This window comes from Psittacula echo (assembly GCF_963264785.1).
Source record: "Psittacula echo genome assembly, chromosome: 16".
Classification (NCBI taxonomy): domain Eukaryota; kingdom Metazoa; phylum Chordata; class Aves; order Psittaciformes; family Psittacidae; genus Psittacula; species Psittacula echo.
Window position 1 is genome coordinate 4,766,320 of NC_137752.1, and position 25,482 is coordinate 4,791,801.

The 25,482-nt window shown below is 39.2% G+C and overlaps 1 protein-coding gene across 2 annotated transcripts in view; it reads left to right on the plus strand.

Annotated features, from left to right (window-relative positions):
• The first annotated feature begins 2,710 nt into the window (after positions 1-2,710).
• The window catches only part of MED27 (mediator complex subunit 27), an 83,449-nt gene continuing 60,677 nt past the window's right edge, over positions 2,711-25,482 (plus strand). For both annotated transcript variants that reach the window (XM_080630753.1, XM_080630754.1), the window contains exons 1-2: positions 2,711-2,922; positions 5,054-5,198. In XM_080630753.1, the coding sequence (XP_080486879.1) occupies positions 2,717-2,922; positions 5,054-5,198 (351 nt within the window). In that variant the 5' untranslated portion in view covers positions 2,711-2,716. The remainder of the gene's footprint in view (positions 2,923-5,053; positions 5,199-25,482) is intronic.

Genomic DNA, 25,482 nt, shown 5'->3' on the forward strand with positions numbered 1-25,482 from the left:
GGTCAGAATGTTGAAGTAACACAGCAGGCTGCTTCCAGGACTGCAGCTGCTGTTTGCATCTCTACAGGACACTGTGCTGTGTGATGTGGATATAACCCATATGCTTTAAATGTGGTCCTTTTTTTGGAGGGAGCACATTAGGTCCTTGAACTTCTGGTGGAAAGGATAAAAGATGTCAGTTCTGACGCTTGCACAGACGTGGATATGTGTCCATATTGGGCTACCCAAATAATTTTGCAGGAGCCCACTCAACAGCTGTCAGACAGTAAGATTTTTAGATGTTTTGAACATCAGCTGGATTCTTGTTTTTATGTTTCACCAGTGATTTTAGGGCAAAAAGATTTTTATTGGTACCTTGGAGAAATCCTGGTTTCATGTATTTTATATCCGTTATGCCCACTTACAATATACCTGTAATGAAAATGAAATTAGCATACTGCTTTGGTCTGAGCAAGCTGCCACTTAAAGAATATTGCTTAAAAAATGCAGTGAGCAACTTAGGTAAGGCAGTGCTCTACAGACGAGCACATCAAATTCTGCAGTCTTTTCCTTCTAGGTATGGCAAAACAGGAGGAGTAATAAGAGGCATGGGATCTCCCGTTCTCTTCTTAAGCCATTATCTTTAGGTGTTGAAGCTAAGTCTGCTTTAACTCCCCACAGAGCCAGCAGAGTTCAAAATGCTCTGCATTGCCTGTTGTCTGCTCAGGAGAGCTTGGTTCCTCATTTATGCAAGGAAAATCAGATCCCTGGAGCAAGAAATGTGAATGCCCTCCTTTGAGTTTCTAAGCCAAAGCTATGCTGCATTTTTTGTTCCTTAGGGGCAAGTTCCAAATAGTTCCTTATACATTTATAGATTTGTTGTCAGGCCACTGTTTTGTTACAAATATTAAAACAACTGTCAAGCCCTTTTACTGTTCCAGGTAGGATGTAAAATCATAAATCGTTGAACGTGGGCACCATAATGACGGGAATCTTAGAGATCGTTAAAATAAATGTGATGCTAACAGCTGAAAATATCTATTTAAAAATAAACCTTCCATCAGAGGGGAATAAATGGAAAAGAATCACCCATTTCCAAGGAATAACATACAAAATAAGTTACAGACATCTGCAATGTGCACCCAGAGCCTGAACTTTGCAGTGAGAAGCATAAAGAATAAAGCCATGCAGGAATGATCTTTCAGCCTCCAAGTGTTCCCTTATGATAACACAGTGCCTTCTTCACCAATCTATTACAGTCCAAAGAAAGATATTTTATGTCTAACATAACTAATATTACAGCTCCATAACCAGTTTAAGTTGCCAGTCTGGCTGAGATAGTCCTGTCCTTTCTGCCTGGGGCTGCTATACTTTGATTCAGTGCTTTTTTACACAAAGAACTATTCCTGACTTGTTCACATTTGCCTTACTAAGTGTGCTCGGTCCATTGCTGATTCTTTGAAGTACACCGCTATATATTTCATCATTTATGTAGGCTGAACTACATTGCTTCAGTCTACATTGCTTCCAGGTTTGCTTTACCCCTGTGCTCAGATACAACAGCATTACTATGCTCAAGAGGAGTAGAACCGCAATCTTTTCATTTTCTCATTCTTTATGCTAAGTAATAGTGTTTCACTTATCAATATTGTCTGAGAATGTTTAATTGATTAGATGCAATTTTCAGTCTCCAATGTATGATAGACAGAAAAGTGTCACTGAGTGGAGGGCAAAGCCTCGCTTCACTTGGCCACTGACACATCTGCTGTTCTTTGTCACATTCATTTCCATTTCACATCCTGACTAAAGGATCAGCCTGTGTGGATGGTGCTCACTGAATTTAATTAATAGCTTTATGAAAGAGGTTGTTATTTACTTTAGAAGTTGAGAAACCAAAGAACCTAGTCCTGTACTGCAATTCAGTCTGTGCAGAGCAACTATTGGATGGCGCAGTGCTGCATTTGTTTTAACTATTTATTTTAGCTGCCCTCTAAGGGTGAAACTTGCTGGTGGTGGCATTGGAGGCATAAACAGCTCCTACAGAATCAAATGACTACTGCTTGGTGCTATAATAGCCCTCTTGAACTCCGCAGTGCTCCTCAAATACTCAATAATAAAGGTCCTTGTTATTTCAGCTGTAATCACGACTGAGATGTGAACTGTAACACCATCAAATCTTCAGTTTGCCCATGAGCTTAAGGCCTATAGAAGCACTTTGCCTTCTTCAAGCTAAGCACAGTTGTTGCAGCAGGACACAGGCCATTGCTTCCTATTTTAAATGCATTTACTTCTGGCTGTATGCCTGGAAAACACCCTCCAGCTTCCACAGAGGAGGGAATATCCCTTATATTGCAAGCAGAGAATGATGCACAGCACAGGGAAATAAAAGAAAAGAGGATATTTGACTGGAAAAAACATATTTCTGAGGAAGCAGAAACACTGCTCCAGCTCATTCCTTTTGCCCTGGGGTCTGAGGTGGCAGACCGTTCCTGTCACAGGCGGCGGGCACACGGCGCACTGGGAAAGCCAGCTTTTGATGGAGAAATCCCTGATGTTACGAAAAAGAGGATAGAAGGTTGAAAAGCGGCTTTTGCTGCCGGGACAGCGCCTGAGGGGAGCGCCGCTTTTCTTCCCCCCCCTGCGGAGCCCGCACTACATTTCCCAGCGTGCCCCGGGGCCGCGGCCTCGCCGCGCACCTCAGGGCCCGCCGCGGCGAGGCCGGGCACGGCCGGGCAAGATGGCGGATGGGGTGCTGAGCCCCGGCGTGAACCTGGAGGCCTTCTCTCAAGCCATCGCTGCTATCCAGGCGCTGCGCTCCAGTGTAACTCGGGTCTTCGACTGCCTCAAGGATGGGATGCGCAACAAGGAGACCCTGGAGGGTCGAGAGAAGGGCTTCGTGGCCGCCTTCCAGGAGAGCCTGCACTCCGTCAGCCGCGACCTGGGGTGAGCAGCCGGCCCTGAGGGGGTTTCCCTCCGCCTTGGGGTGTAGCCGGGACCCTGGCCCCGGGGGGGGAGAGGGGTCCCTGGGTCCCTCCCCGCCACCCCTTGGCCTGGCCCTTAGGAAGTGCCCGGTGGTGCCGTTCACAGTCCCCGAGAAAGTTTTAGGCAAATAAATGTGAAAACGGTCCATTTTATTCCTTCCGACATAATGCGTGTTACCACTTTGTGGTGTTTTGTTCCAGAGTCGACGCAGGGATGAAACTGCTCATATTTACCTGTTTGTGGTCCTTGTTTTGTTTTAACAAAGGAGCTGTCAGTGAGGTTGCATTGGTGAGGTGAATTCTTTTGGTTGCAGGGAGATACTTCTCTGTTTTTTGAGGTGTTAACATTAAAAAAACAAAACCAACAAACATCTCACTCATTTTAGGCTCTGACTATATGTAGTAGTATCCAAGTGGTTCAAGAATTACCATTTTATTACCAAAACTTGTAATGCTGGAAAGTCACTACACGTAAGCATTGCTGTCTGGTACCAGGAGGTGTGTTCTGTGCAGGCAGAGACAAACTGTTGAGGCTGATGCTCCATGTGGGTTTGCTGGAGACTGCTGGGTTCCCTCTGGATTCCCTCATATCCTTCTGGGAGCCATCAGTGCTGCCCATGAGGTGTCCAAGGGCAGGGCGAGCACAGAATCACTCTTCCCAGCACATCTTCTGGCCTCCAGAGACTGGGTCTCCAGGATCTGGTGTACAAGAATGTGTTTCTTTTAACCATGCTGATTTTCAGTTCTAATAATGTTAATATAATTTGTTGCCTACTTGTTTCCTACTGTTGGGAAAGATGTTAGATAATGATGAATGATCTTGTACACAGATTTATAGTCTTCTGTTGTTTTATAGTCTTCTTTGGTTTTAATTGCTTTCAAGTTGAGGACGCTTCATGTTTGCCTTGCAGTTTATCAGCCAGTATTTCAGTGCTGTGAAGTTCTTGTGCAGTCCTTACTACCATATCTGAGAGCGTCTGCAGCATCAAACTCCACCAGTTCCTGTTTCACCATCTCTTCCACATCACTAGTGGATGTGCTTATCAGTGCTTTTATGACCATTTCTTTCCTGATTCCTTGCAAGATAACTCTTTAAAATATTTTGGAGTATATTTGATTTTTCTTTTTTGAAACACAACTGCCCCTGAATATTGCAATTTATCTGTGTTACATATTCTCTTACACGTTTGGGAAGCATAGATTTCAAGTAGCAAGGGAATACTCCGGAGTGTATTGAAGTTAATGTTATCAGTGGACTTTGGCTCACATCATGGAAGTATGGACAGGGATCCCAGCTCAACAAATCCTTAGCTATTATGTCTATTTACGTTTGGTTTATTGTAATTTATCAAGAAATAATAAGCATATCCACGAGTGTTCACTGTGCCAGAAGCTTAGAAAGAATGTAGGCCATGGAAACTGGAAAGAAAGACGATTAATGAAGGAGAATTTTGTGGTAGTGAAGTGTGGAAGTCTTATAACTGACAGTTCCCCGATTGTTGGTGTTTATTTTCATAACCTTTATTAAATGCAAATTCAGATAGTTGGCTGTTTTCTTTACAGAGATTTTTCAGAAATCACCTCTTGAAAGGTTTGAATCCTGCTTTTAATTTAGTGGAAGCTCTACAGTTCAGAGTAGGGTGTAACATTCAGAAGGAAAGGCAACTGACCAGTCATGTCACTTGAAAAGCTACATTTTATATCTGTGCAAAGTAGCCAGGCTTGCTTCTACAGTTGATGAATGCAAGTTTTAAAAATTGCTTAACATTTTGTTATTACTAAATGTAGTCTTTTGACAAATGAGAAATTAAGCAAGAATAGATCATTTCACAGTGAGATTTTTTTTTTTTCCCCATCGGAAACTGGTGGTTGTTATGCTTTAGTTGAGTATTTTACGCATGTCTACAAATGTATAAATGGCTCATGGAAATCAGAAGGTGCTTCCTTGCCTTAAGAACTTGGAATGCATATACTTGCTTAGAGTAATTGCAAACACTGCAGGACCGTCTCCAGGCTTAGCACTAAGGAGTATACATCTCAGATATCTGTATCTGCAGATCTGACTTAAAAAATGCCATTCTGTTTTATTTCAGTGAACTGGAGCGTCTGAGCAACCTAGTGGGTAAACCATCTGAGAACCACCCCCTGCACAACAGTGGACTCCTGAGCCTAGATCCTGTTCAGGACAAAACGCCTCTTTACAGCCAACTTCTTCAAGCCTATAAATGGTCAAATAAGGTAAGAGAATACATCATGTATTTTAGTTGTGTATTTCTACAGAATGTTTGGTTTGTGATACAGTAGACTTCTGAGTGTGTGAGACTGTCAAAAGCGCCAAGTTTTTTTATGAAGTTGAGGAGCATAATATGTACTTAAATGTATTTTCAAGGGTAAAAATAGTGTATTAAAGAGGAGACTTTTCTGCAATACTGAGGTATGCCCTTGTTTTTCAAAGGGGGTGTTAGGTCCCAATCAGAATAGTATTTTCCGTGGTAGCTATTCAGCATATATTTTGTTGGTTTTTTTTTTTTTTTTTAGTGTATGACAGTACCTAAAAGTTGAGCAGGTTTGTAAATTGGAGGTGGATCATACCTATCTATATGACTCTTACTTTTTCCTGCACAATTGGTTGCACAAGTAAGAGCTTGTTTAGTTTAGTTTTCTTAGATTTCAGCTGAGGTTGCATTAATCATCATTCCTTGTGGTTCATGAGATACTAGACATTAGAATGGTTATTTCTTTATGCTTGCAGTTTTTTTTGATGCTGGGTCAAGCAAAAGCCCGATTTTGATCTGTCTTGGATGCATGGGCAAGCTTTTTCTGTTAAATGGCTGTTCTGGATGCAAAGCATATTGAAGGTCATACAGACTTAAACAGAAAATTCCCTAAGATACAAATGTTAACATAAGAAATCAGACTTACCTGACACTTTTCAACTTGTTTTACTTCCCACAATTAATACTTGTAGCTGTGGCTAGTTACATATTGTGAGAAGACCCACTTTTACGTGCAGATTTACTGACCTAACTCTTCTGCTTCGTGCAGTAGAGATGGGTTGCATGTGATTGAGATTTCAGAGATATTTGCTGAGAACCTTATTTTACTTTTGCTGTGAGTCACAATAGTAGTTCCTTTGTTTTTGAGTATCTTAAGTTTGCCTGCTCCAGGAGTGCAGGAGAGTACAGTGGGAGAACTCAAAACTTTCCCTACAGAAGTGTGTCATCTTGGCAGTGCTTGTTATTTATTAGCACCTGCCATCCTGATATTTACTTACAGTAGTTTACCAAATAGTTTTGCAGATGGTATAGTTGTTGGTATAATGGAAGCAGCTGTTTGGGAACACAACAGCTTGTCAAATGCATTAATTACATACACATGCAGCTGTAAAGGAACTTTACTTTTCCAGGTGTTTAACAGAGCTCACAAAGGACAGCTGAAAAACACAGGAAGTTTAAGTTGAGCTTATTGCAAGCAAGAGCTCAATGGTTTTTCTTCTTTGCTTTAGCTTCTTTATGTATCAGTAGAAGTCACGTAAGTAGATTGCTAACTGTGGGCTGCATGGAGGCATGTAGTAGCTGTGGAACAATATTTAGGCCTACTTGGTAGTATTTTCCCCCTTCCTTTTTGAATTCAAGAAAAGAGGTTTTCATCATTACAGTTGAAGTGCTGTTTCCTGAGAGGATGTAAATGTGACCTCTAATGTAATACTGAAGATATAATATTAGATAAGATAAAAATGAGCTATAGTTCTGTATGGGTAATGCAGATAAAGTATTATTGGCAAGTTAGGAAGTTTGTAGTTTTTTGTTTTGTTTTTTTTTTTTCCTGTGGACTGTCTGTGTTTAGTAACTGTAGTTGAATTCTGGTTCTAGTAGTTATGTACATCTTGTCTATTGAATTTTTTTGTAAAACGATTGTTGTGTCTGAGCAGATGAAGTCTAAGATGACAGCAGCAGTCGAAGGCTTTCTGTTTGTGTGTGGCCTGGAACAGTCGGGACTGGATGTGCTTTTTGCTGGTTTACTTCTTGTTACCAGGTGCTTGCTTCTTGCATTATTCTGGATTTCAAGGGAAACTACCATAGGGAGAATACATCAGTGCTAAGTTTAGATGAAAGGAATTTTAAAGGCACTTACTAGACTGAAATACTGATTAAAATCTTTGGGTCAATTCTAAAACAAGACCCCATATGCTGAATTTCCTTGTTCCTGGGTGCTGCTTGTTTTCTGCTGGAGATGAGATGATGATCTCATGAATAAGAGCATCATTAGATGAATAAGAGCAACTGGGCGTTTCTTGATATTTCTTCTCAGTACTGGGTGACAGAGGTGTTTTTTGGGGGAGAAAATACTTGCTGATGGTGTGATCAAGACAATATTATGCACTTATCCATATAGAAAATGTTTAGTAAAGCTTGTGTAGTTGCCTTATCCAGTTAAGTTAATGCTGGTGGTTGGAGTAGATGCAGGCTTTGGGAATTGAGGAGTTTGAACTCATTCTTTGAGTGGTATAAACTTTAGCTTTTCATCTGCTGCTTTAGTGAGGTTATTTGTTGCCTGTAGTGTGTATCTGTTCATCCTCTTTGCCCTTGGCAAAGCATTTGTATACCCTCACCCTGTGCATGCCCGAGGCAGTGTCTGTTAAGGTGTTTCCATTGATTCCAGTGAAGCAGAAAATATACAGCATATTTTATGTGCATTGAGCAAGGCAAATGCTTTTATAGGGCAAGTTTCCCTCTCTTAATGGGGTGTTGTCAAGTAGTTCATGCTCAGCATTTAAGCTTTAGTCACTGCTAGAGACTCTGCATATTTACTTCTATTTATTTGAAGGGATATGCAAAATGGATCAACTACCAAACCAGCACTATAGAATTTACTCTTTCTACCAGGCTTAAAGAAACATTTGAGGTTTTAGATAGAAGCAAACTAAGTCTTAGTCTTCCCCGAGCTGCTGAATGATAGCAGTACTAGCAGAGTTTATTTGCCCAAGTGAAAATGCTGTCTTCTATAAGTCCCTTTTTTTCCCTTTGTAGCAAGGAGTTTCTTCTCAGACTTTCAAACAATATCATTAAGAGCAGTAGAAGTGGGGAAAATTTAGAACAGTTGTAGCCACGAACACATGATTGTAACTTGACTGAAGTGCATTGTTGTATACTCTGTTATTTTCAGAGCTGCATTTGTTTGTTTGCTTCAATTCCAACACTTCTATAGTTTGAGCCTATATATGTAGGAGTATGCGAGTGGTGGTGGTGGCAGTATTGTTTTGTCATTGTGAAATGATACTTAAAAATCATCATAACCATGTGTTTGGGAAGGCTGTTACCCACCACCTCAAGCAGAAAGTAAAAATATCAACTTTGACTTTGTGACTCTCTGTGTGAGTAGGATTTACATCATCTGTGAGAAGAAGGTTATGGCAACTTGTGTGTGCATTGTAGATGTTCCAGCTGAATAAAGCTGGACAAGACTTGTCATAAATTAATTTAAAAGTAATACACTGGCAAATACAAAATGGAAGAAAATACTACTGTTCATCTGCATGGTGAAATACACTACAGACTGTTTGGATTTAAATTATTTGTTACATAGCTTCCTCTTGGCTTTACACAAATTTAAAATCGAACTGTTGAGACTACCATTAATTAATTTAAAATTATTTTCTGTCATATGACAGAAGAGAAAAGGAATTTATAGGTTTTGTTTATTAAATTATTTTGATGTGTTCCCTGATATATTATTTGTATAAATTGTGTTTGTTGTAGGCCTCAAAAAAAGAAATCAATAGAGCCTGTAGAGAAAGTCCAGACTTGTTACGACTGCCCTTGGTAGCTTAGTATTGATTAGACACAAATATTGAGTTTAATGACAATAAATGACATTAAATGTTAACCATAATAGTAGAGAACCACTGTGGAATAAGGGGTTTTTTGTTGTTGTTCATCTGGATTCTAAAACAAAGTGTTCATTCCAAGGAACATTAATTTTAGATTTTGGATGTGCTCAGACATTTTGGATTTAATGTAGTTTTACAGTAGCATGGACAATGTAACTGAATTATTATGTTGGCAGTTCTTTGGAAGTTCAGGCAGGTGGCCAAGATCTTGTCCTTTCAGGACTTTTTTTCTACAGAGATGCGGTGTTGTAATGTTGTGACATGCTGTGTCATGGAGATCCAGCTTATTCTGCTGAGATTTCATCCCTCCAAATTGAGAAACATTTTCTTCCCAGGTGTAGTCAGTACTTCCCAGTTATCAGTCAGTAACAGATGTGTGGTGTTGAGGAAAACTGTGTCATGGTAACTGGATCATCCGTTTGCCCACTGCTTCTGGAGGTGGCTTTTGAAAATCATCTGTGCTTGCAGGGATAAGAGTGGTAAAGTTGGTGGTCCAGGTTGAGATAGTGGTATCCTTAGTGAGCAGGAGCCCTGAAGAAGTTACTTAAATAAAGATTTGAAGTGAATTCCTTTGTTTGCTCACAGAAGGGAAGAAATGAAAAAAAAATGTAAAAGAAGATTTGAATTGAAGCAAAGTGATGGGTCCGTACAAGGATATCTCTGTTGTACTCTGAAGAGCACATTTAATCTGCCTTGTAACAGCAGAATCAGTATTTTGTAAAGGAAGCTAGAGTGGAAAGGGATTACCGGCTGTGGAGTTGTTTCCTGTGAAGACAAGTCATAGGAGTTTCTATTCCTGTCACTGGACAAAGAATGATACATGAACTGGTGTTCTCTTGTGCATGGGCACAAAACAGGAGCTGGGCTTGCATTCTAGTCTTGCTTTTCTTAATAATTTTTGTTGTAACCTTGAACAGGATGCATGATATTTTTTCTGTGCCTCATTTTTCTTAGGGATAAAATAGGACAATAATACTTAGCCTACTTCTCAGGAGAGTTTCTAGTCTAAATGTGTCTCAAATGCATTGGGTTCTTTGGACAGAAATGCTTCTCAGATGCCAAGTATCATACAGCAAGTGACTAATGTTGTTTGCCTGGCAGTTTGGAAAAATGCCCTTTATGGGCTTTTAATTTTGTATGAATTTAGGCAAATGTTCTGGTGAAATGCCCTTGCTGTTCAGAATTACATTAATGTTCCTTTTCTTCCACCTCTTTTCTTTTTAATATGACTTGAAAAACAGGTGGTTTCCTTTTTGCTTCCAGCTGCTCTAGTTATTAATGATACCTCAGTTGTCTGCCTGGAGAATATTGACTTTTATTCTTGCAGGGTTGATTTTAGTGACCAACAATGGCAGGGGTGGTCACTAAATTATCCTCAATATTACAGTGATGAGGGAAAAAGTACTGGAAAAGTTCTGATAAGGAAACAAGTGTTTGCACCAAAATGTATAACAGGGTAGGTGGGCAGGAATGACAATACTCTAAGTAGAGTTTACTGGAGAAGGAAAAGGGTGGAATGTTAAATATTTATGAGCTATGCAATGATAGTTTAAAACAGTCAATATAGTGAGATGGAAGAATAGTGAAAATAGAGAAAACCATAATGAAAACGGGAAGTTATAATAACAGCAACAGTAAAAGTAAAGGCAGAATAAGCGGCTGCGGTGTGTTGGATGGGTTTTATTCTCTTGAGAGATCCTGCCTAAAGCAGCATCTGGGGTGTTGGGATGGATAAAATCAGCTGGGCCCATCTTCTTTTTGAAGGAAGCATCTTCTTTCCTAAGTTGGGAATCCCTGGAATCTTCAGCTCCTGGACTTGTTCTTTGCCTTTGATTCATGTGCTGGTTTTGAACAAAAACCCAACCCAGGGCTATCTTACCTATTTTGCTGTTACCATGTATAACTATAAAAGTGTTTTTGACACCTAATAATTGGAACAGAAGGAAATGAAAATTACCTATTTCTTTTTTTTCTTTGCACTTCTGGAAAGATGCTGTGGCAGTGAGAATTTGCCACATATGCCACCTTGTGCCAGTGTGCAGGCTAGTTGAATTTCTTTGGTGTTTTGGTAGACTGAGGTTAGTTTGTTTTCTTCCTGAAGTTAACAGTGTTGATGAGTAACTTGTTGCTTAATTTTTGTTGAGAAATAATTGATCTTTGATTCTGGCTTATTTGTGATGTAGTTTGAATGTTTTACATCTGTGATCTTCCCAGACTTTTAGTAGTAATAATTCACACTAGGATGCTATTGTGAAATAAGATTGTATGTGTCCAAGCGCAGTATTCCCTTCTTACTGGATTTTGTTAGAATAATTTGTTTCAAATCTGAAGCAGCTGCAGAGCATGATCTGGTATATTTTTGTTCGTGGTGTTTTTTGTTATTCACAGTGTTTTTGCAAGGCTCTGACCAAAATAATGCTGTAAGCAGTACCAGTCTCACTTTTCCAAATTATGGGAAGTGATCTATCAATACACGCTATTATAAATCACAGCCCCCTTGTCAGCTGGTGGGAATTATTTAATGCTTTGCAACACCTTTATTTGCTAATGAGTGGGGTTTTTTTTCCCCTGTTTCTTTGATAAGTATTAATGTTCTAGCTGTTAGCCTATTTCAGGATGGAAATGATTGATGTTGCTCTATTTTAACCAAAACACTTCTGGACAGTCCTGGTTCTTCCTCCCCTAAACTCCTTTTTTAACTCTAGAATTCTTCTTCATGTGGTTCATGCTGGATGGCTGAATTACCCAATTTGCAAGTCAGCAAACACTTTCCCTTTCTAAATGAATTGGTTAAAACTGCATTGCTTTGTATTAGTAACAGACTTTGAAGCAAACTAAGCCATGAACTGACACAGAAATGCAGTATGTAGATGAGTTAGTAATGGTACAAACATCAGATCGTCAGAAAAGGAAAAAGTTGAGAAATACAACAAAGTATAACTGGAAATCCATATTGTCTGGGGATTAATTGAAGCATATGTAGGACTGCAGAACAAGAGGAGCATTGTAAGAAACCCTTGGACCCAGCATTACTTTGAAATTCATGTTTGCCTGCTATCTCAGCTCTTGGTGGCACAACTGACTGATTTATCATCTAGCGGATGGTGACCACCATGAAAGCACAGAGGATGTTTTCAGAGATTCAAAGTTGTGTCTCGCCTTCTTTGAGGCACATTAAAGATGTTTGTAAAGCATTTGGGGACCTTTATATGAAGGGCATTCAAGGAATATGAACACTAATATAAAGTAACTGATACAGGTGATAATCATTCCATTGATATTCTTTATACGGAAAAGATTTGGGGTTTTTTTTACAGCTTCTACAGGAAATCAAATAAAAACGAAAATTTAATGATGTCACCCTGTTGCTCTCTGCTATTGTTGTTGTCAGGTCTTTTTGTGTGACTGTTATTTGTGTTTTTTCAATGCAGAAGTACGCTCATCTGTAATCTTTTTTGGAGTTCTCTTTCAGAGTTACTAAAGCTGCCTCCCACAGTTCACAGAGTGATGTAACTGTTTGAATTGCATATAAGCAATTCTTCCCGATTTTGCCTTAATGAGATACTGTCAATAACTGGGCTACAAACCATGGAAATCACCTAAAAGTTAATAAAATTGAAAATAGTCTGTAAGGAGCTGGATGTCATTAAAAGTGCACTTCAGACCACTGGTTTGGTTACTGCTGCATGGAAAGGTACATCTGGCAAAAATGTGGTAGCACTTTTATATCCAGCAGTAGTTAATACTTAGCTGCTCATGTTGAAGATATGTAAGCCAAAGGTCTATGGTGATTCTTGAAATCTCTTCCCTCTTGAGGTCAGTGCATACTGGGTTCTATTTTCCTGGGAGGAAAGAACAATCCTGCCCTGCTGGAGTGTTGTTGTTTTGAGGCTCTGATGGTGTGACAGTTGAAAAATGTGAAATAGAAATTACGTCCCACGACATCAGTACTGTTACTGTTGATATCTGTGCTTGGTTTTTGGTTTTAACAGAGAGGTGTATTGAAAAAGATGTGGGATTGATCTCAGATGACCTTTCAGAGTGAAATTGCTCTTTCCAAAGTATTCCTGATAATAAAATAGATTTTTGCTTGCTGATTTGAAACAAGTTGTCTGTTCCCCCCAAAGTTGTAAGACTTCACTAATAACATCAAGCAGGCCATTAAGGAAGTCAGCTGTTTCCAGTAGATGTGCTCATTTTGTGTTCTTCTGAAAATGTTTTGGAGGTGGATTTTGGTTCAGATCTGGCTGGGTATCTGACCCAGCTTTTAGGGATACTTGCATTTGGTGTTCTGCTTTCTGCAGGAGCTCTGTTGAATGAGTCTTCTATAGTTGTGAAGTGCAGCCTCTTGAGAAATGGGCTTGGGTTTGGTTTTTTTCTTCACCCTTTTCCCCTTGTAATTCTTCTGGTTTGGGTCAGCTGGGAGTAGAAATGGGGAAAAATAGTATTCTAAATGTGGTACTAGAATATTAGCCCTTGTAACATTATGGCTGTCAGGATTGTGTGGTAGTTGCACAAGCATAATGTAGTTCTCTTAGAAGTTTAAGGAGTGGCATAGTGGAGCAGGTTTGGGGTTAGTGGGAGAACAGAGATGAGAATATGAACATTGCATTTGGAGCTGCTTCACTCCAAACTCTGTTTTTTGTTGGTACATCATCTTTGGTGTGAGCTAGCATTTAAATCTATTTGAGTTGTAAAATCCTGAAGTTCTGAAGATAAAGATGACGTATCAGTACATGTTATCACTTTTTCTGCTATACAAGATTAACCCAAGCGTGTACAGTAGTTCATTTTATCTAATTTTAAATGCCTGCTTACAAGGCTTCCACTTGCACAAGAAACAAAAACATCAATAAAATCTTCTGTCCACTGACATTTGTTCACTACACTATGCCTAGAAAAAGATGTCCTCTGAATTAATAAAAGAAGATATAATGAAAGCTGATTGATTCTACCAGATGCTAGTCTAACATGTTTTTGATCTTTTCACAGAAAGATCAAAAGTTGATGTATCTTGAGCATCAGTTTTCTTGTGCTCTTTTGTAATATTCTTGGCTTAGTGTGAATGGTTCTGTCATGCTGTGGTGCTCTACTGAGTTTGCTGAGAGCTCAATTACTTGAGTTAAATGCCTATTGCTGGATGGTGTGAGTAATCTGAAAGGTGAAATGGCACATGACTGCAGTTGTGTGCTTGCTTGGTGCCTTAGTTAACAATGTGCAGTTGGAGTGTGTGGGTTTTTTGTATAGAATCATAGAATATCTTAAGTTAGATTGACTTGTTCCCAGATAGGACTTCTTTAGAAGTACATATACTGACAGACAAGCTGACAGTAATAACTAAGATACTGATTGGGTAGAATTAGTATATATCATTATTATGAAAAGTAATCACCATATTGAAATGCTAAGGATATTTTCAAGACTACTTTAGATTTGGTTGGAAAGCAGAGTGTAATGGCCACATCTTACAGCATGTAATAAAATCACAGGGGTCTTTGATGTTCAGAACTGTGCTTTGGAACAAATAGTTCTATTTGAAACAGATACCAGGCTTTATTAATTTGGTGGTTGTATTTGGATTCTCTATGCTTCTGTAACTGGCCATTACACATAGTATAAGAGGTGCTGTGTGTACTGCATGGGCCATTAGACACAAAAGAATTGTATCTAGATGTGACATTTTACAGTATATTCAAAAATAGATGTATTTACTTCTCATTATCTGAAACTGCAGTTCCTGTGGAAATCGATATTGAAAATGCCCACTAAAAGCCTCCCAGGATCTGCAAGCATGACAAAAAGGAGCTGTATGCATGTACTGTTACTCAAGCGGTGGGTTAAAGTGTATTATTTTAATCTTCTCATGTCAACAGCAATTGAGTGTATTTTCCGTATTGCAACATCCTGTTACCGCTACAGAAGATGCAGAAAATGGGGACTAGAGCAGAAAGAGTCCTGAAGTGTCTTTAAACTGTTTTAAGCTGCCTGTGGTTTGAAAATATTCAAGAATCTGTGATATGAGCTGTTTGACATTTTTCCTATTCCAAATGCTCAAAGGAATAAATCTACATAAAGAGTGTTCAAAATGAGAGAATCTTTGCGACAACGTCTGGAATCTCAGGATGTTACTTTATTTCTCTCTTTTGGCTGACCACCACAAGAGAACAGATGAATCAAATCCTTTTATGTATAAAATATATTTTTTTGGGTCTTGACAGCTTGTTTCCAGTTTTAGTCTAATTCAGTTTGAAACAGCTGTTCCTAATCTCTGCAAAACAGTTTTTTGATGGAAATCATGACATTCTCAACTACTGCAGTGTTACTGGGCTCTATCTCGTTTCAGAAGTTGGCTTTTCTTTATGTTAAAGGAATTCTTCATTCAGAGAAAATGTCACTTTTGTATCAAATAAGCTGCAGTTAAAAGGATAATAACTTCCTCCTCCCCCCAGGTTATCTCTCAATGAGGCTGGGTATATGTTTCTCTTCCTACATGACTTTTAACAAAAAAACATCACTGTGTGTTTTACCATTAGTTAGATTTTTATTCTGATGTTCCTGCCCTACCCATATGCTTTCAGATGGGTTCTATTTAGAGTTTTCTCTGCAGTTGTCTCTCCACTCAGACTTCACAAGTTCTCTGGCTTGCCGTATGGTTCAGTTTTACTCTGGAGTCAAATCTTGTATTTTCAGAATTTTCAATGTAGCATTTTCAGTTTGCTCGTTGCCATCTTTTTTTTTGGGGGGAGGGGAAGGAAGGAAGGAGGGAGGGATTGGCTGCACTGCTTCGTGCTTCATCCAGAGCTGTTTGGGGAGATTTTGTACATCATAGAGCTGATAAATTCTGTAATCTCTCTTGTGCCTGATAAGGCAAAAATTAATTTCCAATTTTCTGGTTCTTCTGGACACCCTGGCATATAACATGAAGCTTATGACTTTCTGCATAAAAGAACTTGCTGTTGACTGTATGAACCAAGTGTATGATACCATGTGTGAACACTTCTGATGGGGACGGGGAAGTGGCAGCGTTGCCAAGTGTATAATGGGACTGGGGGGACTCTGGAGTTGCACATCCTCTTCTTTCCTCTGTCCATTGCTTGCTTGATGGGGTTTCACAAGTCATGTCTCTGTTTTTCCTGTCGATGATGAAGATGGTGCTACAGAATGAGAAACCTGAGAGTGGTGCTGCATATGAGTAGGATCACTAATGGTTGCTAATCTTGCTTCTGAGCCCACTATAGACAAATACCATCCAAAATAACCCCTTTTGGGTTATTTTGTTAAAGCACGATTTAGTAGCCTTACTACTTGAAGTGCAGTTAAATATGTTTTCAGTTTTGCAGTCAATGTTTTGCCTGGCAAATACTTCAGAGTGTTTATAGTTCTCCTTGTAATCATTTTTTCCCACAGTCTTAAGAACCTGACTTGGGGCTGTGTTAGGATTAAGTGAGATTACTAACATCTTCTTTCCATCCTTCTTGTGTACCTCATATGAATACATCCTAATAACTATTGATATTGCATTCATCCTGCAAGAAGCTAAGACCTTTAGTGTCTGCTGATGCTGCAGATTGGATGTTGTGCTTTTCTTGCAAGTAAAATCAATTGAGACAAATCTTGGTAACTTTTACAGCAAAATGAAATGACTGTGCCAGGCAGCCTCTGGAAGATTTTTAAGTATGGGTATGCTCTTAGATCACATACACAGGGTTGTTCCAGCCTAATTGATTGGTTGATCTACTAGATTTAAAGGTCAACTGTAATCACATTTCAGGAACATTGAAGAAGATATAAAATTGCTACTATGCTTTTTTTGGTCATACACCCGCTTCTGGTGCTCTTTGCTTTTCCCTTGCACATCTTAATTTACTCAGCTAGAGCATCAATACATAAAGGGCACAAGTCAATGTGCTTGCTTTCTCCTGTCAATGAGAGAGATAGTTAGTTGTATTTCCTCCAAGCCAATACCTTCCCTCTGGAAGACCTGAGGTGGAGCAATCGTCCACTGCACTCTACAGATATGGAAGAAACAAACCTCTTTCAGGGGAAGGCTGTGAGGAAAGCTGCAGTCTAGCTGTCTTATTAGGTGATCCATTCAGTTGCTAGAGTTGCTGCATCCAAGGAATGATGTTGTCTGTTCAAAGTGCAGCACAGATGGGAAAGAGTCGGCATAACTCTCTTAATGTGTGGAGGCAGGTGCTTGTGGGGAATTGAAAGAGCATCTCATTAGTAGTGCTTTATGCAGCAGCTTGGTACAATACAGATGTCCATAGAGACCAGGCAGCTCTGGACTATTATGTCTTGTAAATGCAGTGTTTCAAAATCATGCTTCCACGTTACAGACAACCATACTTGCATATGGAGGTGAATAAAGGCCTTGTTAATTTTTTGGAAGAACCAAAATGATTCTTCGAGTCACCTTCCCCTCCAAAAAAACTGTGGTAAGGAATGTTTTTCAAAGGACGTTTGTAGTAGAACTCCTGGAGTCTAAATTAACTTAGAGTACTGTCCTTAGTGTATTTTCATATGTGCTAACTTGCAAAATGTAGTAATTCCCAGCTGTATAGAAATGAAGGGTCTGTGGCTTTGCTGTAAGCATCCATGACCTGCTTTTAAAATAGACACTGACATACAGCAGTGGCTGGAGACTCTGCTTGAGTGGACTGAGGAGACATTTCTTACGCATTTATTTAAGGTGGCCTTTTAGAAAGTCTTGCTCTGATGGCCCCCTAATGTCAGTGTGCGTTCTGCTTTGTCAGCTGCAATGTGAAGTCTGGAAAACTAATGTCTCATGTGCACTACACTTATGGTAAATATGGAAAGAATATTTCTTTAAATAAATAATGGCCCAGGCAAAGTTTTCAGAGGCTTGCGTGATCAAATGGGAGCAGCAGCAAATCCTTAGTAATTTTCCCAGTGGCTGCTGAAGTCAAACAGTGCTTTTACTGACCAATTTGGTTTATCTTTTCTTGCAAGTTGCTTAAATATATTTTATTATTTTAACCCATGATGATGTCTATTGTCTGTAAAAGGCTACTTACGGAAACAATGATTTTTCAACTGCCAATGTAAAATACTCATTAGAAAAGGGGAAGAAAACCCCTTTATTATCAGAAGTATTTGAGCAAAGAAGGTGACTTTCCTCTTTAAACAACCTGCTTTGTCATAGAAAGGTTTCATAGGAAGAAGAATCTTATGCTTGGATTTAAAGTTAGGTTTTCACTTGTGCTCTGATTCCCTAAAGAGAGCATATATATATATATCTGAAAAGAAGTTCCTGTGATCAGAGTTTATAATGATTTGGCTTTTATGGAAAGTTGCAGGTTGGATTTTTTAGATTATTAGAAGTCTTTGCATGACTGCTCTATTGCTTAGTCATGATGGCCTTGAAATATAATACTTAAAGCAAGTTAGTTGGAGCTCCTTATGCATTTGTCAAGAAGTCCTTCAGCAGTTCTTCATGTGTTTATGTGTGCATATGCGCAGCGAGTCCATTGCCTCTGAGTATGTCCTCAAGGTCCAAAACAGGACTTCACTTGAGCCCAGCCAGCTGCTCATCTGCTTCAGCATGTAACTGGAAAATTCCCTTGGTTTTGTTCCACAAATGAAATGAGTCTGCTAGAAAGAAAACCAGAAAATTAAACCCCCACAGCTTGGTAGTGCTGCCCAATGGCAGTCTGTGCCATCTCCATGGTTTTGAGCCTTCGTTATGCAGCTTTTACTCAGCACACTTTTATTTAAAGCAGATCTAAAAGTAGAACTAAATAGCTGACATTCAGAGCTGTTCAGTAGGATGCAGAATTACTGGGAAGGGGACAGGACAGGAAGAGGAATGCTGCTAGTGCCAGGTGGATTTGCTCAGAACAATGTAGGACTGTCCAAAACCCTCCAGATCATGCTTTATCAAGGAGTATAAGCTAACTGGAATAAGTAGTTCTATTTTGGTTTACTCTCATTTACTTTTGTTTTGTCTTATAGCCTGAAATGATGCATTCAGTTTGCTGTGGCTGTTGCAGCAACCAGGCACACTGTTGCCACTACGTTAGTGCAGCATCCCTGTGCCGATTGAGCCATCTCCATATTGCAGAGCCATCTGTTTTCCTTACTGTCCAAGCGTTAGACTCAGTAGTATAAATTACTGAGTGCTCTGTGGCTTTCAATTGTTCCTGTTTGTTTCGTGTGCCACCAGCAGGTCTTCAGCTCTTCAGCACCATTTGTAAGTTTTCCTTGACCTTTTATGTCTTAATGCCTCAGGCAAAAACTATAGTTGAGTTGTTGGTTGTATATGTTGCTGAATTTTTGGCCTGGTAAGATAAACTTTGGGAGGTAGGTAGTGTCCTCATTTACAAAAGATTTCCTAGCTAGAGAAGTTCTAGAAACAAGATAAAATGTCATGGTTTGCTAAAAGCTGTGTTTTGCTCCTCCGCCGCCCCAGTTTCCTTAAACACACACCAGTTTGTCATGTAGCTGGTGGTATGATCTCATACAGAGAGATCCGTTTTGGCTGTATAAGTACATGCACTGCTGAAGAGTTATGGATGCTTTTGGAAAACTTAATACTGAATTTATCAGCTTTTGTCTGTTTTGAAGCCAAATTGTAATGTAATGATTGTGTACTTTCTCTAATGCAATTTCCTTGTCTATCTTTAAGACCAAAAAGATGCAGGTTTGTGGGATTTTTTTCTTTTATGTATGATATGTTTTTGCATTCTCAATTTGCTGTTCAGACTAAACTAGTTACTTCCAATAGTTCTCTGATGTTCTGCACCCTCTGCAGCTGCAGTGCTGAGTATTGTGATGTGCTTAGTTCCGCACAGTATGTGTTTCTGCACAGCTGAAAAACTGTTGGAGGAGACAGGGTTGCTTTGGGTTTTGAGGTGAGAAAGGTAGGAATGAATAAGTGAGGATATAGGGTACAGTGTTTTGTGGCTGTTTTGTGGCTGTTCAGGAGTGGCAAGTTATGGAGGGTGACAGACCATGTGTATCGGATGTGTCATGATTCAGTGGGAAGCAGTTAATAAAATGAGGTGGATACCAGTTCACAGTAGGGTGATGCTGGCAATGGGAAATGTCAGAGAAAGAGGAAAAGGTCAGTAGTGTCTGTTTGTTCTGACCAGTATATCCTTAGGGCTTCTAAGCATTGTGATCTTCAGAGAGAAGACTGAAGTAGTTGAAACAATCACAAAAGTTTGTCTTATGATTTGAGGGAGGAAAAACAGCTCTTGGTCAGATGAAGCTGTATAGAAGAATTTTATCTACCAGTCCAGTGTTACCTTGCTTCTAGCTCTGTGGTTGTTAGTGCTCTTAATTTACCTTCCTGTAAATATGCTTGCTAAGCCACAGTGGCCAGCCACATTAACTTGCTATTTATTTTCCTTATGGTGACCATCTCAAGCAATAGATTGATGTCTGCAATTTTTACTTCATTAATAATAAAGTCTACAAAGCAGCGACAGAAATGTCTGTTTAGTTGGTGCCTTAAACTGTGGTAGTGAGAAACTGCTGGTTTTTGATCCAGTGAGTGTCTTAGTGATTATCAAGGTACAGAAATAAGGTACGTCCATATTTAGGTGGGGAGCAGAAATGTCTGAGTTAGGTAATAGACATGTAAGTAGTAATCAGGTTATTGCAGTGTGCCTGCAAGGCGGACGATGCATGGAAAATTAAATGTATGTCAGTCTCCTTTGAAATCCATAAAAATTAATTATTTAGGTTTTCTTGTGGCTTTAGGTGGGTCCCACAGCAACTTAGAAGTGTCTCAGTCTCAGAGTCTTTAAACTTCTCTGATAACATCAGTGCAGATTCCTAATAAGCTAAATAAGGAATCTGTAGCATTTATCACTTCCAAAAAGCATGGCAATTAGTGATAGGAGTACTGTAGGGCTTGTGTGGGTAGGGACTTTTCATGCCAAATACAGTGACAGCTGCAAGTCTGGTCTTCAGAAGCCTGTGTTCGGCCCTGGGTATCATTCTCTTTCCCCTCTATTCCTATTTTGAGTCCAGTAAAGAGAAGCATATGTTTTCTTGCATCAGGGTTACTTTGTGAAGCATGACAAGGGCATGTGTTTATGTGGCAAAAGAGGAATTCTCAAATTGTTTGAGCTGTCTTAAACCTGCTTTTTTTCCCCCGAGACACATTAAAGATTTCTGCGATATACACGGTTAAATTTCTATTCATGTAGGTATGTGTGTTGATGCCACATTCCTGCTCCTGAAATTGGTACTGTTATATTATTAATATTGCAGATCATGCCAAGAAGGTGTCTAGCATTTAATATAGAACATAAGAAGGTTTGCCCTACCCCATATGAAAATCTCAAATTGGAACTGAAGATGCTGTAAAAATTTAAAAGCGACAAGGTCAGCCTGAAAATTGCATATCCTAAGAAGCCGAAAATCATCTATTTTTTAACAACAAATTTCTTTACCTCCTAGTACATGTACTAATAACATTTTCAGTTACACTTTAAAATGGTTTAAGCATTATTTTAATTGTAAAACTACTTAGTTACTGTTTGCCTAGGTGCCTGTTAATTTGTGGTTTTCTAGTTGAGACACATGACAACTGATCAAAAGCATTTTGATTCCTGTGCTGCTTCTGTATGATCAAAAAAGTTCCATTTATTTCACTCAGAAAAGAGGATGACTCACTCTGTACCACCATCTTTATTGAAGAGGAAAAAGTGGATAAGAAGGGTTCTTCATCATAGCAAAGACAAAACAAATTTAGTAATGAAAATAGAAATATATCAGCTACTGCAGCTAAGGTGCGTAATTTAAACACTTGTGGTAATTAAACACAAAGAATTGGAGAATAGTATGGGACTATTCCTCTCCATCAAAAGGTGAGCACATGCATATTCTGTTTTTTTCTGAGTATGTTTGCTAAATTGTAAACACAGAAGTAACTTGAATTAGGTAAGAGGCAAGACTGAATGTTCACCAAGGTTTTTTCAGATTGGCTTAATAGTTCTTAAGAAGCTTGTGGAAAGGATCAACTTCAATCATCCAGACTCTCAAGAGCTGGGTGCTCTGTTTTGTGGTCACTGACTATATGCATTCTAACTTGAGGACTGGTGATGAGAAGGATCTGTACCCGTGTGAATGTGCTGTCCTCTGGAGAATAGATTTCAATTTGAAGGTTCAGAATCTCAGTTTTTATCTTACTTTCAGAGAACAGCTGGCAACATGTGCTTCACTTCCAATTAGTAGCTGATCAAGGCAGAAAGTAATGTTGAACTGCTACCAACTAATCCTTTATTTCAAGTGATAGAAGCGGGGGTAGAGAATTCCAGCCTTGCCATGACCTGGCTTAAATCATTTTCTGGCAGCTTCGAAACTTGCTGAGCACCTGACTGCACTTAGTATCTATAGAAACTCTACTACAGCTATAGTAAGTAGTAAAAACATTTAGTAAAAAATCTTGAGTTTCCCCAGATCCACACCCAGCATGAGTGGAATAAAAATTGTGAAGGTAAATTTAACAGTATTTGTAAAGAAGCAAGATAAAGCAGGAAAAATATCATGGAAGACATCTGAGAAGATAAGTGTGGGCATTGTGTGAAATACTGTAAATAACATTCTGTGCATGAAAATGGTGCTGAATAGCTGCCTCTTCATCCATGGGATCCTGCAGACTGGTAATTTGAGGTCTTTTGGAAAGAAGCACATAATCAAAGTCTGAATCCTTAGCATAAGCAGATGGATTTAGATTGCATATACAATAAGAATTGAAGCATTTCCTAGTTATTGAATTCTTCATTTGTAACCTTAATGGCACTTTTTTAGCATATATAACAATATATGGAAACCCACTGTTGCTCTCCCTGAATATGAAATGTTTCTGAGGTCGAGACAAAAGCTCAAATCTCACTGCAAACGGTGTTATAAATACAATAAAAAAAACTTTTGGAGAGGATTTCTTCCTTTTGGTTCCAGTGACAGAGGGGTAAGTAAAATAATAGATGTGCCCTGTCAGCTGTCGACCAAGTTTCTCGTGGCATGTCTCTCCTTTGGCATGCGTATAGCAGCAGCGCATTTTAGCAGCTCGCCTACAGCACACACCTCCTGACAGCAAAACTTGTCAATAGAAAAGCATTCAGCACTTCATTATTTCTACAACCTGAGTGCATTTGCAAATTAATTGATGTGTAGGAGGAAAGGCATCTGCTATTGTAGAAGCCCTTAACTGTAGCAGCAAAACTAGGAATAAACTGGTTAGCTGTAGTGAGCTGTTGCAGGTGTTGAAGACTCTATAGTGGCATCTTGTCCTTTTTGACTCGTCTTTCATATTATTTTTTTAAAAACCCAAAGCAAACTGCTCACTGAATTGTGACCATGGAAACAAATAGCATGATAAAGATAATATCGTATATACTTCTATATTGTTAGTTAACAAGTAGTTTCATATTTCTTGCTGGCTCAGCACCAAAAGAGAGTTTTAATTAGGCCTGTAATGAATGGCTGGGAGCATTTTAAAGGCTATTAATCTTGTGGTGTAATTGAGTTAATTATAATACCATTATAAGCTCCCATGAAAATAGTATGAAGTGTATTCCATTTGTTTTGCTCTTAAAGCCAATCCCCTGGCTTCATCTGAAATCCTCCTACTGCAAGTCTTCAGCACTGACAGAGAAAACTGTAAAACTGCGTTATGTGCCATCCCACTGAACCCTTCTGCTCAGTGCATTATCCTGGTGCTGATCTCAGGCTCTCCAAGCTGCTGTGTTACCTGTAAACTGCACGTAACTTCTTGCAACAGAGCATGTCTTTTTTTTAGCTTCCATTGCGCACCGTAGCATTTCCTTGTTTTTTCCAGGTTCTTATCAGTTAGCTTCCCTGAGTGTGGCAGATGAGAGTAAGAATATGTGATCTATTTTCAGAAATAAGAATTACAGCAGCTTTCGAACTGTTACTCTTTGTGCTGTGGTAAAAAAATGTGTAGCATAAGAGGTGTTTTTGCAAAGCATATGGCTTTTACACCAGTTCAGACTACAGTAAGTTTTGGATTTGGTTGTAAAACATCTCTGTGCTTTTTGCACTCTCTAGTCAAGAGTGTGACATCTTCAACAGATGGACAGATAAGCTTTCCATAATCCGTGTCTTTCCTTTCAGAAGAAGAGATGAAATTCTTGTTTGTAAAAGTTGTTGAGGAAAACCTGATCTGTGAGTGTGTTTTATGCTTAGATGTTGCGGTGTGAAAATTTGATGGATATGCAGCTAAGCACTGGAGTTACTGATAATTTTGGGTCTGTCTTTTTGCAGATGTAAGGTCAGTCCTGCTTCTGTACGTACTTCAAGACTTATTATCTTAGAATCGCAGACTGGTTTGTGTTGAAAGGAACCTTAAAGCTCATCCAGTTCCAACCTTTGCCACAGGCAGGGACACCTTCCACTAGAGCAGCTTGCTCCAAGCCCCTGTGTCCAACCTGGCCTTGAACACTGCCAGGGATGGGGCAGCCACAGCTTCTCTGGGCACCCTGTGCCAGCGCTTCAGCACCCTCACAGGGAAGAGCTTCTGCCTAAGAGCTCACCTCCATCTCCCCTCGGGCAGGTTAAACCCATTCCCCTTGTCCTGTCCCTACAGGCCCTTGTAAAAAGTATTGGAGCATTTGCTTAATGTATTTTCAGAACCATGTACTTTAATTGTGGAACAAGCATGTTGCTCAAACCCACCTTCTCTCTGTTTTGGCTGATACAATGTCTTGTTTGGTTTTTGTAACCCTGCATTATGAGGATTGTTTTGGTTTAGTGTTTTTAAGTTCTACAATCAATAGTTGTTTCCAACCTTAATTAACCTGCTGAGATGGTAGAACTGCCTTATTTTCTTGCAGTAACTTTGCTGGTCACACTTCTGTGTTTTCCATCCTCTTGACTATTACAGATTTTGTAAATAGTTTAGAAATGCCAACTTGTGATGTATGGGCTACTTTAACATTTCTTTGATTTATGTGCACAGTGCTAAAAAAAAGCCAAGGAAGCATATTATTCTGGGAAAAAAATGTTGCCAGTCTTCAGTTTTTTCAGTCTTAGTTAAAAGTTACACTTTTATCAATCAAACCTGATGGATTCTTTTTACATTCCTAAAAACATTCATAACTTAACTCCTTGAAGTCTAGAGAAATAATCTGACTAAATGTCTACTTCTTTTTGCATGTCTAACTGCAAATATCTTTTAAACTGCTTTTTCATGCATTACACTTTGGTCGTCTGAAATTAGAGACATTCAAAAATCCCTGAGGGTAGGGGTTTATTCTTTTAAAACAAAGCTCGGCCATATGTTGGTATTATCAATAGTGCATTGCACAAACTGATGTATGAACACACATTTTGGTCTCTTAACAGTATGGAGTAAGAGAATCTCTCTCTGCCTTGTATACAAATGACAAGGATCCTAGATTTATGATTATCCAGCTGCTCATATAGTGTCCTAATGAAATGCAGAGCTGTTTTTTTAATTCTAGTGTTCTGTTTCAGATCAGATCCCTGGCAGTCCATGTTGTGAGCTATAAACAGCTGTTCTGAAGGGGTTGGGAAGATATAGTTGAGTTTTAATGTAGAGTTCTTGGTTAATATGTAGTACTGTTTAGTTTGGAGAAAGTCTTCAGTGACACTTCTTGGAGAAGGAACAGCTTG